Genomic DNA, 14,568 nt, shown 5'->3' on the forward strand with positions numbered 1-14,568 from the left:
TGGGCTTTCGTAGCGGTGTTTCGACTTTTATCTACACATTCAAAAACAGGAATTCACGCGAGTGTTTTGTTGACGGATGGTTTCTTCGGATCCAAGTTAAACCAGCTCATGTGGTTAGTCAAGTTGAAGAAGCTGCTGCACTGTCTCTTTAAGACGTTCATCCGGCAGCAGGTGACGTTGAGGCCACGCGCGGCCCGCGGTCCACTCGGGTGAACTTCACTCATCTTAACTCGAGCTTGTCTGCACACTCCATATTTCCAAGTGCCGACTTTAGATACTGTCAAGGTTGCCATTACGTAGCTGTGTGTTTGCGTGAGAGGTCCTGCTCAGGAAGGTGCTACTTCCATGCCGTGAAGAACAGTCGCAGCGTTTGGCACCGCGAAAACGCACAGAGATCGTAGCTAGAACTCGACTCCAGCGGACCGTCAGCCATGGCAACCTGCATCGAAGTCAGCGAGACAGCGCGGACTGCGACCAAGCCCTTCATCGGCGGCGTGGTCGAAGGTGAGTGGCCGGGGTTCGGTTATTGAAGGCGGCGGTGGTTGCGGACGCGGGCGCGTGGAGAATCAGGCGCCCCTGGTCCAACGCCCCACCTCCAAATGGATGTCAACAAACGAGCATAATTGTGTCCTTTTTACGAATGCAATATATTTGTGTGAAGTCGTAGCAAAATCCGACCTTTGCTCGTTGCAGGATTTTATGGCCGACCCTGGACCATGGAGCAAAGAACAGAGCTGTTCAAAAGGTTGATGGGACCCAAACTCCCCAAAACTTCGTGGTGCATCAGTGTGAATCATTAGTCTGCAGCAACAATATTGGCAACATAATGCATGTGTCACAAACTGAAGGCTCCTCCCCCCCCCCCCCCACATGTATTTATCTGCTTCATCTATGATTCTTTTTAAAAAGCAACATCATTTTTTTTACATACTTTTATTTTTTTAATCATCCATAACAATCCGAACAACTATATGTTTGTGTTTTAAACCTGCACTGTGTCCCATTCACTGCATCTAGGCCTTAATTTGCAAACCAAGTTAAACAAAGGCCGTTTTTTAATGTCACGTGATGCAATTTGTGTTTCTTACCCTCTCAGGGAGCAGAAGTGGGGGTTGAACTCATACCTGTACGCCCCCAAAGACGACTACAAACACCGCATGTACTGGCGAGACCTTTACTCCCCCGAGGAGGCAGGTGAGTCCGTGTCCCAACGTGAAGCTCATTGTAAGCTTGGTGCTACTGTGCGATGTCCTTAGCTAGAAACATTGAACACATTGAAAAACATTTTCCAGTCACAGTTTGACACATCATTTTGTATCGTGCCTTTTTTCATGAAAAAAATAAACATAACAGATCTGGTGGACAACAAAACTGCATGTAACTGTATTTGCATTATGTTCATTTTTGTTAGGAGACCTGTAATTTCACGTGAACAAATAGCAGAAATAACACTCATGTTGTCATAACATTATTTTTAAATACACAAATTATTACATACCTATTGTTCTTGTAAACATGTTGTTGCAATAATACTTAGAGTCAGATGGCAAAAATGAATGAAAATGTTTCTGATGAAAGGACTTTAAAATATGATCATTGGGACAATATGAAGAAACGACAGTTTTTTTGTTTTTGTTTTTTTAGCACAGTTTTTATGCCAGATGCCCTCCCTGATGCATGTCTTGAGCTAATTATTGTACATGCAGTCAAATAGTTTTATAATGAAATGATTTTTAAAATACACTAATGATGGTCATATTGTTGTTGGGAAAGACAGCTGGGATAGCCTCCAGCACTCCCCGCGACCCTCGTGAGGATAAGCGGCAAAGAAAATGGATGGATGGATGTTGTTGGGAAATGAATTTCAGTTATGGTGGGAACTGTGATTAAACGTGCAGTCAGATAGGGAGGAAAAGAAAATAATTATTTTAAATGTAAAATGTTTTCCGATTCTGTATGTATTATCGTCAAGCAAATACTAAAATCACTCTGAACTGGACATCCAAGAGCACTCATCTCCAAAGCGTCACTGCAGGCATTGGGCGTTTCTCAATTTCTAGATAGACGGATCAACGATCACGTCCTTTGCTGTCATAATCTCCTTGGAGACATTCGTAAGGTATACACTTGAACTTTGACCACTGGAATGTATCAAGCCACACCCCTGTTAGTTGTACTGATTAAGACAAGACAATATCGTTTCAAAAGTGTGAACGTACGCACTTGATAGATGACTGTCCTTCATACCAAAAGTGGTCCGAAACACCGTCAATCAGCAACATCGGCACAAGAAGTGATAGCAAGTTCTGTACTAAGTGTTATGCGCCATCAATACTACTTGGAATGCTTTCAGTGAAAATGAAAAGCAATCAAGTTTGTGTGCCAAAGTACAACTTTGTCTATCCACCTGCTGTGCGCTGAAGGAGATTTGTTCTCCTCTTGTGGATACGTTGGGGACTTAATGGGATTCGGAGTAATTGCCAATGTTGAATCGCTGAAGTCAATGTTGCATATTAGGGTAACTTCGTCATCCGGGAGAGAAACAACCACTTCTTCATTGGATTTTAGAAGCTGTTGGCCCACCCAATGAAAGGAGGGGAAGGGTCTCCCATGTATGATCTCGTTTACAAGCACCCCTGGTTACGCCACACAATACCCACTTCTTAAATATCTCCCTTCTTCTATTAACCCTTCTAGCAACGGACCCCGGAGATCAGCGGTGTCAAACTCATTTCTGTCACCGGCCACATTGTAATTACGTTTTCCCTCAGAGGGCCGTTATGACTGCAAAACCGTAAGAACGTTTCATGGCCTCATTATATTTACACGTGAAATTTATGTACTAGTTTTCGGTAATCAAGGGAAATGGGCGTTTCAACTATTGTTCATGTTTGGTGACTAAAAATGCATGGAATATCTCAACATTGTCATTCATGATATTTCCCAATTTGAAATTTTGGTAAATATTCACAAGAATCTTGGAATTTGATACTTGATTTGGCTTCGTGGGCCGCATCAAATCTTGTAGCAGGCCAGATCTGGCCCCCGCGCCTTGAGTTTGACACCTGTGCCATAGATGGATAGGTTAGTGCTGAATGCCGGTTTTGTACAGTAAAAATTGTATATGTACCTACTTTGGCACCCATGTGTATAAACCATAATGTTCTTATACAGGTATCAATGTAATATCTTTGTTATTGTGATGTGCTGTCAGTTATTACATTGTACTGCAACCTTCTATGTGGTTTTCATTTCTCCATCTACATGTGACATTATGAGAAAAGCAAATCAATGGAAAAAGTCACTTTTCCGTAACGTGACCCGTTTGAAGTATGGGCTGTGCTCATTTATGATTGTTTCTGTTTTATGTGCAGAGCAACTCATCGCACTGATAGCAGCAGCGAAGAAGCACAATGTCGACTTTATCTACGCAATCTCTCCTGGGCTGGACGTGACTTTTTCCAACCGCAAAGAGGTGGCTGCCCTAAAGAGGAAGCTGGATCAGGTAGGACTTTGGATGCGGAATCAAAAGGTCAAGTCGTGTTTATTGCTTTTTATTGGGCACATTTTAGTTGCCGATAAAACACCACCCCATAGGTCACAGGTGTCAAACTCAAGGGCCGGGGGCCAGATCCGGCCCACCACATGATTTTATGTGGCACGTGATGGCAAATCATGTGTGTCAACTTCCACGATTGTTGTGAAAATCTGGACAAAGATTTCAAATTCTCATATCATAAATGACAACCCTGAGACATTGCAAGCATTTTTGTGTTACCAAACATCAACAATAGTTGGCAAAAACATAAACCTTAATTTCTGGTTCCAAAAGTAGTTCAGAAATTCGATGTGTAAATATCATGAGGTGATGAAAGATTTTTATGGTTTCGGTGGAATATCTGTGCCGAGGAAGTGACTTTTACCGGCCCTGTTAGCGCTGTGCTAGCGTGTTTCTGCTGTTACTGGCATGTCTCAGTGATATTTACCGTTAAGTTTTCTTTTAACCAGCCCTGTTAGGGTTAGTGTTAGCGTTAGCGCTGCGCTAGCGTTAAACTCTTTCTGTGTACCGTCTTTCTTTGTAAACATCTCGTGTTTCAATGTGGGCACTTGTGTCTTTACACAGTTGTGGCGTATGTATGTACCAAATGGTATTTCCTTTACAAATGTACTTGGTGAGGCTTATAACCAGGTGCGCTCCGTAGGCTGGGAATTACGGTATTCACTCATTCAGTAATAGAATATGTAGTTCACCCATTAGACAAATGAAAATTCATTTTTGAACAGTACTCAGACGCCACCATTAATTATGTCATTGCTGTCGTGTTGCGTCATCAGGTGGACATTCTGTAAGAAGTATTGCACAAATAACGTTCTTGATAAAAATATTGTTTTAAAATCACTCAATCTCACTTTACTGGGCAATGTAATTATACACTAGTTTGATAGGAAGTACTTCCGAATCCGGCCTTCGTCACGTTTTTGCAGATTGAAAACGTGCGCCGAATGCTCTCCAGGTTCGAGACTTTGGCTGCGGCTCCTTCTCGTTACTGTTTGACGACATCGAGACGGAGATGTGTCCTTCGGACAAGCGGGCCTTCAGCTCCTTCGCCCACGCGCAGGTGGCCATCACCAACGAGGTGTACCGGCATTTGGGGCAACCCGAGACCTTCCTCTTCTGTCCCACAGGTCACCCTGGGAAAACGTGTCTGAACCACTTCTCTTGTCTGTTCACATTTGATGTACTGATTTACTCTTACACACATGAAGTTTTGAAGTGCCGTGTTTTCCGCACTATAAGGCGCACCTAAAAGCCTTTAATGTTCTCAAAAACCGACGGTGCGCCTCATATATGGATGAATATTGTGGCTTTACCGCAAGTCCATCGAATGAATGCATAACGTAACCCAAGCCTCTACTGTAGCTTCTATTCTATACCTTTTATAATCCAGTGCGCCTTATAATGCGGTGCGCCTTATATATGGAAACAAAATTTTAAAATAGGCCATTCATTGGAGGTGCGCCTAATAGTACGGAAAATGTGGTACATCGTTTTGTCCACTAACCAATGTTGTTGTCTAAAACTCCAGATTATTGTGCTGCCTTCTGCACCCCAAATGTGCTGCAGTCATCTTACCTTCACACTGTAGGAGACGAGCTGCTTCCGGGGATCGATGTGCTGTGGACGGGTAATCGCACTCAGGTTTTATTACATGATCAGAAGTACTATATATTTTTATGGTGTATTTAGTCTGAAAGCGATTCCCCAACCGCTCGGACACAGACCGGTATCGGGTGAAGGATCGTGTAAGAAATGCGTTTTTACTGTTAAAGGTTCCATATTTTGAACATTTAGACCTGCTCAGAATTACCCTCTAGCATGGACTTAGTAGAAAAAGTGTTCATTTCATTAAAAAAAATCAAAAGTTTTTTCATATGTCCATCAAAGGCCCCTTTGACATCTACTTGAACTTCACGCAGTTTTGTATCCGTTTTGTCCATATTTAGCTAAACCCCCCTTTCCTCTGATTGGTTGCCTCTGTGTAGAAGACCGACACGTTTATGTTCATTTTTATTCAGATTTTGCATATTTACTGAGGCACCATAGAGCCATTATTACAAACCAGGAAAAGTTGGCACCTTTAAGGAACACTTGTCTCTGTGTCTCCATTCTCTTTCTTTTTTTCTTTTTTTTTGTAGGTCCAAAAGTGGTATCCCATAAAATCTCTGTGGAGTCCATAGAAGAAGTGTCCTCCATCCTCAAGAGGGCGCCAGTCATCTGGGACAATATCCACGCCAACGACTATGACCCACAAAGAATTTTCATGGGACCCTACAAGGTCAATAATTGAAACAAATTCTGTATTGCACAAGGGAGAAAAAAACATCGATCGCAGTAAATTTTTGAATGGGATAAATATAAAACACAAATGAATAAATTGTGCTGCTTGACGACGTTTTACTTAGTTCGTCACTCAGAAGGTCAGAAGGAGCTACATTGTGTCTTTGTGGATCTAGAGAAGGCCTATGACAGAGTACCAAGAGAGGAACTGTGGTACTGCATGCGTAAGTCTGGTGTGGCAGAGAAGTATGTTAAAATAGTACAGGACATGTATGATGGCAGCAGAACAATGGTGAGGTGTGCCTTAGGTGTGACAGAGGAATTTAAGGTGGAGGTGGGACTGCATCAGGGATCAGCTCTGAGCCCCTTCCTGTTTGCAGTGGTAATGGATAGGCTGACAGATGAGGTTAGACTGGAATCCCCTTGGACCATGATGTTCGCAGATGATATTGTCATATGCAGTGAAAGCAGGGAGCACGCAGAGGAACAATTGGAAAGATGGAGACATGCACTGGAAAGGAGAGGAATGAAGATTAGCCGAAGTAAAACAGAATATATGTGCGTGAATGAGAAAAGTAGAGGGGGAAGAGTGAGGCTACAGGGAGAAGAGATAGCGAGGGTGGATGACTTCAAATACTTGGGGTCAACAATACAGAGCAATGGAGAGTGTGGTCAGGAAGTGAAGAAACGGGTCCAAGCAGGTTGGAGCAGCTGGCGAAAGGTGTCTGGTGTGTTATGTGACCGAAGAGTGTCTGCTCGGATGAAGGGCAAAGTTTACAAAACAGTGGTGAGGCCGGCCATGATGTACGGATTAGAGACGATGGCACTGAAGAAACAACAGGAAGCAGAACTGGAGGTAGCAGAAATGAAGATGCTGAGGTTCTCGCTTAGAGTGACCAGGTTGGATAGGATTAGAAATGAGCTCATTAGAGGGACAGCCAAAGTTGGATGTTTTGTTGACAAGGTTTGAGAGAGCAGACTTCGATGGTTTGGACATGTTCAGAGGCGAGAGAGTGAGTATATTGGTAGAAGGATGCTGAGGATGGAGCTCCCAGGCAAAAAAGCGAGAGGAAGACCAAAGAGAAGGTTAATGGACGTTGTGAGGGAGGACATGAGAGCAGTTGGGGTTAGAGAGGAAGATGCAGAAGATAGGCTAAGATGAAAAAAGATGACACGCTGTGGCGACCCCTAACGGGACAAGCTGAAAGGAAAAGAAGAAGACGACTCACTGTTCGTAACCTATATAATTGTGTGTGCCCGATTTGTCGTAAACTACTAGATTACATTAGTTATGAGGCCTGTGACAGTTCATGTAACCTATATCCGTACCTCAGTTTTTGGGTCACGGTTTGGCACATTTCGGTAAGTGTTCTGTGCATTGAGAACCCCACGTTTCCTCATGCCTACTTCCCACTCTACAGCTAATCCTGCTTTTACACTTGTTTTCGTCAAAGAGGTTGCGAATTAAAACATCACCAAAATGTCTACTGCACGGGTGTCAAACTCAAGGCCCGGGGGCCAGATCTGGCCCGCCACGTGATTTTATGTGGCCCGCAACGGCAAATCTAGTTTCCATGAGTCTTGTGAAAATCTGTGCCAAAATTGTCATGTATCATAAATTATGTTTAGATATTCCAAGTATTTTTTTTTGGCAAACATGAACAATTGGCCCTCTGTGGGAATTCGTAACTACAATGTGGACTGCGACAGAAATGAGTTTGAAACCCCCCCCCCCCTTTTTTTGCAGCCACCTTCAACCAAAGAAAAGGGCTGCAAATCTTTACCAACAAATACTCCCAAAAGCAGAAAGAGAGCACAAAGCACCAAGACAAATACTTTAGAACCGTTCACGTTCCATTGAAACTATGCAGTCGTTCTGTCACTAGTACCGTTGTGCTTATGTTAGATTGGTGCCATAAATCTTGAAGTACCGATGTTGTACGGGGGGAACATGCAAACGCCACACAGGCATTTGAACCCCAGTCCTCAGAACTCTGAGGCGGATGTGCGACCCATTGAAGAAATGATCATATTAATTGTATGTTTACCTAGCTGTCCTCATTAAAGCCATGAAATATGAAGCAAAAAAATCTGAACATGAAATTGTCATATATTTAGAGACATTGAATGTTTTGATCTAAACTCAGCAAATGTGTGGTGACAGTGCTTAGAAAAAAAGCATTACGTAGAGAGTCAAGCTATCATCTTCTCCTTTCAGGATCGTCCAACTGAGCTGATCCCCAAACTGAGAGGTGTCCTCACAAATCCCAACTGTGAGTTTTGCCCGAATTTTGTGCCAATCCACACTTTGGCTACGTGGTGCAAAGCGTCTGCTCCCGGCGCTCCCAAGGATGTGGAAATGGGTGAGCTAACCTTTAGTTCCCTGTGAAGCACTTGTACGTTTTAAGATCTGCCTTGCTGCTATCCCGCCGCTCTCGTGGTTCCACCGTCAGGCGATGAAGAGCAGGACCCGGGCTATAGCCCCCACAAAGCCCTGATGCTGGCCCTCACTGACTGGCTGGAGGAGTTTCTGTGCACAGATCAGCCCACAGGTAGACTTTAACTCGCCACGCCAACTTTGAACACGCTTGTTGTTGTTGTGGGGAAAAAAAGATTTCTCTTTCTGATGTAGAGAATACCTGAAATTAATCTTGCAACACAGTTCGAAATAGTTTGGACCAATATGCAAAATTAGGAAGGAAACACAGCAAGGTGGAGGGACAGGCGTCCTCCTAAATGTTTCAAATCGGAAGGCCACTGAACACAACTGAAATAATTTCCGGCCTATAAGCCGCGACTTTTTTCACACGCTTTCAACCCTGCGGTTTATGCGGTGATGCGGCTAATTTTTGCTTTTTTTTTTCTAACGGCCACAAGGGGGCACTCGAGCGGAAATGGTAAGAGTGAGACGGTGGAATGTATGTGCCGAGGAAGTGACTTTTACCAGTCTGGCCCTGTTAGCGCTGCACTAGCGTGTTACTGCCGTGTCTCAGTGATTTTTACCGGTATGTTTTTTTTTTTTTAACTGGCCCTGTTAGCGCGACGCTAGCGTTAGCGCAGCGCTAGCATTAGCATTAACATTAGCGTGGCGGTGTTAGCACGGCGACACTAGTACCGTTAAACTCTGTGTACCGTCTTTCTTTGTAAATATCTCGCGTTTCAAAGTGGGCACTTGCGGCTTTTACACAGCTCCGGACTATGTATGTACCAAATTCTTTACAAATATAACCAGGTGCGCTCTGTAGGACGGTAATTACAGTATATCAAACCTTAAATTCTATCGGCTTTCAGCTTGCTCGAAGAAGGAGCCCTGCGAGGAGGAGCCCATGCAGACAGATCTCGGAGAACACTCATATGTACCCGGGGCGGGAGAAAACCCGCTTTACACTGCCGAGCCACTGACCCTGGACGACCTGAAGCTGCTCTCCGACCTCTTCTACCTGCCCTACGAATACGGGTCCACGGCCAAGGCCATGCTGCACGAGTTGGACTGGCTCAGATGCCACAGTCACGCCGTCGCCCTCAAGACGGACCAGGTCAGATGGATCTTTTAAGCCTACATAATGTTCCTGCGCCATGGTCCAAATGACCAGGCTTGGATTTGACTCAGAACAGCATCAGCATTCACCTGTACATGGATGACGCTTTTAATGTGTGTACGCATTGGGAAAACTGATCCAATGTCACAAAGACGTTTAGGGTGTTTTTTGTTGCTGTTAAGTTAAGTACTGTATGTCAACCGCTGTGATGTTTCTAGAGTGCCGAGTGGTGTTCGAGAGCGCGGCAGTTCGACGACATGTGCGAAGCAGTGGTGCGGATGTTCAACCGCCTGTCCAACGTGCCCAACCGGCGCATTCTGTATGACCTCTACAACTACATCTGTGACATCAAGAGCGGCGTCGGGCTTGCTCAAGCCTACGTGAAATCACTAGGTGGGAAAAGCCACTTACTCTGTTACTCTATCATCAGCATTTAACTACATATTTGCACATAAATGCGGACAGAGTTCTTTTTCACTTTGTTATGGCTTGCTTCAATTTGGATGATGCATTTCAAGCCCCCCCTCATTGGACCCATGCAATTCAAAAACACTTGAGCTCACCTCGACTGAAGCATTCTTACTATTACTGAATGTACAGCTGAGGAGAATTTTGTTTCATGCTCTTATGAATTTCTAAATTTGAAGAAACTTAGAAGAAATATCCCATTTTATGGCTGTGTATTGATTTGGACAATCTACACAATATCTCACACCACATTTTATACCTTTTTATTTTTATTTTTTTACACATTTTTGACTGACATTCTGTTTACCGTAATTTCCCGTCTACAGAGCGCACCTGGTTATAAGCCTCACCCAGTACATTTGTAAAGGAAATACCATTTGGTAAATACATACACCTGTGTAAGAGCACACATTGAAACCCACAATGAAACACGAGATATTTACAAAGAAAGATGGTACACAAAAAGAGTTTTCAAAGTTTTAATACCTTAGCTTAGCTTAACATAGCAACAACATGGGAGCAGAGACAGGGCTGGTTAAAAAAACAAAACGAAAAAAAACATCGATTTAAAAAAAAAAAAACTGACGCAGCAGCTACATAGTAGCAAGACGGTAGCACAGGACTAACAGGGCCGGTTTAAAAAAACATACCTAAATCACCGAGACGCGGCAGTAACACAGCAGCAACACGCTAGTGTGACGCTAACAGGGCCGGTTTAAAAAAAAAAAAAAAAACACCAGTAAAAATCACTCAGGCACGGCAGTAACACAGCAGCAACACGCTAGCAAAACGCTAACGCTAGCGCAGCTCTAATGGGGCCGGTTACAAAAAACATACTGGTAAAAATCACTGAGACATGGCAGTCACACAGCAGCAACACGCTAGCACAGCACTAACGCTAGCACAGCGCTAACAGGGCCGGTTAGAAAAAACATACCGGTAAAAGTCACTTCCTCGGCAATATATCGTCCACCAGTCTCACTCTTACGTTTTCCACTCGAGTGCCCCCTTGCAGCCGTTACAAAAAATGCACAAATTAGCTGTATCACCGCATAAGCCGCAGGTTTGGAAGTGTGTGAAAAAAGTCGCGGTTTATAAGCCAGAAATTACGGAACTCTTATGTTTATAGTCAATAAACAACCACAAAAATCCAAAACAATGTCTTTGTAAATGAGCAAATTTACGAATTCAGGAGGAGCTCAAACCAACACGCAGTACTAAATATTTCCCCCACTGTATACATTGTACTTGTCATACAATGATGGATGCCTTCGGTGGGGGAAAAAAAATGGGCTTTTCAAAAAAGTAAAAATGTTAAAAACAAGACATTTTGTCCTTAAACTAAGTAGAAGACAATCTGCCAATAAAACGAGTATGAATTGACTTAATTTTTTGTTGTGCTTCAACCTTAGACAAAAAAATCAAAACTGTGCTAAAATTGCAGTAGGCTAGAAATTGGAGTGCAGCGTGGCAGGGTTTCAACAGTCATGCATTTGTAGCGATTGAGGTAGAACGCATCCCGTCTGGCTTTTAATTTTAACTCTTTTGGATGGTTACATATCTGTACTCACATTCTTACATACAGTACATACATACCTGTTGATTTAATTTGCATAATGTTTTTTGCAGATCGGTGTAAAGTATTCTGTACTGCAGCTGATGACTTGCTTCTTCCAAATGATACTCTTAAAAATTGCACTTTTTTTTTTGTCAACCGTGACTTGCCGCAGGAGGCCTCGGCAAACCGTCGGCCCAGCTAATGAGTGGTGATCCTGAGCCGTGGGGGTTCCGAGGAGGTCTCTCGGGAGAGTTTCAGGTGAAATATAGGGATTTTTTTTTTCTTTTCAATTCTATGCTCCATGTTTCATGAAGAGGTAGGACTTCAGAGTGGTGGTTCCGCAATCCCAGTGGATCTGTGAAGCACACTTAATGTGCCCCCCACCCCCAACAACAGCTGAGTGTAACTTAATGGTAGCCCCGGCCCCCCCGATCATAATATGCCCCGCCGCCCCCCGGAATTCATTCAGTCAAGCCATATCCCTATCTAATTAAAAAAAGAGCTCTGCTGTCAGCTTGTAGCACAGGGCAACGGCAAAACCGGCTGCTGATCTCCTCGCTAAATTGTTGATGTCGTTAAACATGCTGATCTTGCAGAGAATGCTGCCTGGCCACGGAAACCGAGACCTGTTCAAGCATCCGCCCAGGACGTCAGTGTACTGCATTCGGCCCTACTGCGCAGAGGATAAGGTGGAGGAGTCATCACGTCTTCTGAAAGGAGCTCAAGACTGGTTCTTTTGTCAACCACACGCGGCTTTGTCGTCTCTTCTAGGGTGAGGTGAAGAGAATTTTTGTGAAGATGCAAGGAGAAAGACAGATTCAACCCCCTTTTGCGACAGAGACCCCACTTATTAGTGATATGTAAGTTGGTAATTGATTATTGTTGGATTGTGTAAGAGGAGAACATATCGGCAGGAAGTTAGCGTAAACTAAGCAGACACATTTAAAGCTGAAAAACTCAGTTGGTACACAAATATATTTGCAAATGCTTCAGTGGCATTACAGTCGGACTCACACATAACCATGTAATTGGATCACAGTACCTATAAGGACACCATAAAAAAAATCTAATCGACCAATTTTTTATGATGCCTTGGTTTCACATGGGTAAACTGTCCCATGCTGATAAAGCATCTTTTTGTTTGGTGGCGTGCCGTGAGATTTTCCTAGTGCAAGTATCCACGTATACGTACATTGGAATTCACCCGGGGTGCCCAGTGCGAGTGTCCCCTTTTGGAAAACACTGTATCACGACAAACCCGCTCCTATCCTAATTTGAACGAGTCCGTTGCAGACTGTCGACAGGTGACATTTGCCCGAGCCCCGAATGTGCTCTTGTCCTGGAGGACGACATCGGCGTGTGTGGCTACATGCTGGCGCTCGCAGATGCCAAGGCGGCGGCGCGCTCCATCCAGGTGACAATTTGGAGTCCACAATTGCAAGCAATGCGAGAGAAAGACGCATCCCAATTTTTATCTTCAACCCCCAGAGGGACACGAGCGACGGCGTATTTGACGACTTCCCTTCATTAGTCACTGGACAAGTACTGCCCAGGGTCGCCGACCGTCTCCGGCAAAGCGTATGATTGGACAGCTCTTGTCCACCATCAGGAACTCCGGTAAATTAACGCACTTCATGAACATAAGTCACCTTTCAACGTAAAGGGAAATCTTTCTACATTTTACATACTGATGTCCAGCTCAAGATCTACTAGTACGCTCGTTATCCTCACCAGTGAGATAACGTAGCGCATTACTTGAACGATTGTGTCCTAGTAGTAATATTTTTGTCCGCTTCAGGAACTCCATTTTGCTCACTAGTATTCATTAAACCTCACAAGTAAACTACAGCTCTGCACTAGTAACACTACTCAGCTTAACTAGTAGCCATGAGTTATACACAGTAGCCTCCTGGCCTCCTATCAGCAATTAAATGTCCACTGGTATTTTTGTCACCCTAACATGCAGTAGTCCTACTAGTGCACAGAAATGTTACATAGTAGTAAAAGGCACAAAAACCAAAAACTTTACTACCACGCTGAATTGTCTTACTACTCATGACAAAGAGCGTACTAGTACATGGATCCAAAACTGCATATAAGCGTTATAGAATAAATGCTCAAGCAATTCGAGCATTTATTTGATATTCAAGTGAAGGCTATTTACTAGTACGCTCTTTGGCCTTATGAATAGGAAAAATTTGGCATAATAGTTGGACAACTGCATGTTACTAGTTAAGCATAACTGTAGTAGTTGACAATTATCTGGTACTTGTCACATGAAATCCTACTAGTTAACATCTAGGAACTTCAAAATTAGTACTAATAGTATGTAAATGTCTACTAGTGCACAGATTTGCCTCATTAGTAGTGTAGTTCTCCATCGTTATAGTATACCAACGCTGACCTACTGTACTTGTTCAAGTGAGTACTTAGTGGGGAAAAAAAATACTAATAAGACAGTCGTTGTATGAGTGTGCCTTATTCATGCTGCTAGTGCGTTTTTTGGTCGTAATAGTGAGCCAAAAAAAGCATACGCATAGCTTTGCCAGATATGAATTAATATTAAATGTTTAAGAAGCTTTTCATATTTGGCAGAAAGAAAGAAATGCAGGGGTTTGTTTTTCAGGTTCGAGAGGGGTTTTCTGTGAGTTGAGAGAAAGTGACCGCCGAATGCTCGACTTCTACACAAAAAGTAGCTCCTTCCAACCCCTCAAAATGGCAGGTCTGCCTTCAGATATTATCGTCATGGGAACAACGCTTTAACCGCACTTGCTCAAGAAGTCCTGCGTTCCAACGTCATTTCGGGAGCAGTCTTCACCTGCTATGAAAATTGCATTAACAGAAGCTCAATGAAAATGGCCAATGGCCATTATTGGAGACTTGTGACGTGCACATGTAGAGCTGTTGACATCAGTTTTAATTTTTGTCTTCATAATAAAACTGTTAATTAATTGGTTGCATGTCGTGAACATTTCTTGGACTGGGCCTCCTTTGATTTTACTACTACTTTCATATAGTTCATGGCCGTTTTTGCTCATGTATATAATCTCATTTTTCCGATTTGTCATGGTTTTTTTTTTTTTTTTTTTTTTACCAACAGTTGTCATTCATAAAAAATTGTGCATTTTCAATTTTTTTTAACCCTTCAAATCCTATCAATGCAC

General features: G+C 43.3%; 1 protein-coding gene across 1 annotated transcript; it reads left to right on the top strand.

The window, feature by feature from the left end:
• Positions 1 to 14,493, top strand: ogal (O-GlcNAcase like). Its single transcript, XM_061828690.1, is given in 18 exon segments — positions 1 to 504; positions 694 to 745; positions 1,097 to 1,194; positions 3,375 to 3,505; positions 4,515 to 4,686; positions 5,088 to 5,186; positions 5,698 to 5,837; positions 8,058 to 8,202; positions 8,293 to 8,391; positions 9,131 to 9,375; positions 9,597 to 9,771; positions 11,577 to 11,662; positions 12,001 to 12,093; positions 12,176 to 12,264; positions 12,698 to 12,818; positions 12,893 to 12,965; positions 12,968 to 13,021; positions 14,031 to 14,493. Coding segments are annotated over 18 exon segments (2,082 nt in total). The 5' UTR covers positions 1 to 431; the 3' UTR covers positions 14,168 to 14,493.
• The last annotated feature ends 75 nt before the right edge of the window (positions 14,494 to 14,568 follow it).

The sequence above is a fragment of the Syngnathoides biaculeatus genome, chromosome 9 (assembly GCF_019802595.1).
Source record: "Syngnathoides biaculeatus isolate LvHL_M chromosome 9, ASM1980259v1, whole genome shotgun sequence".
NCBI classification, from domain to species: Eukaryota; Metazoa; Chordata; class Actinopteri; order Syngnathiformes; family Syngnathidae; genus Syngnathoides; species Syngnathoides biaculeatus.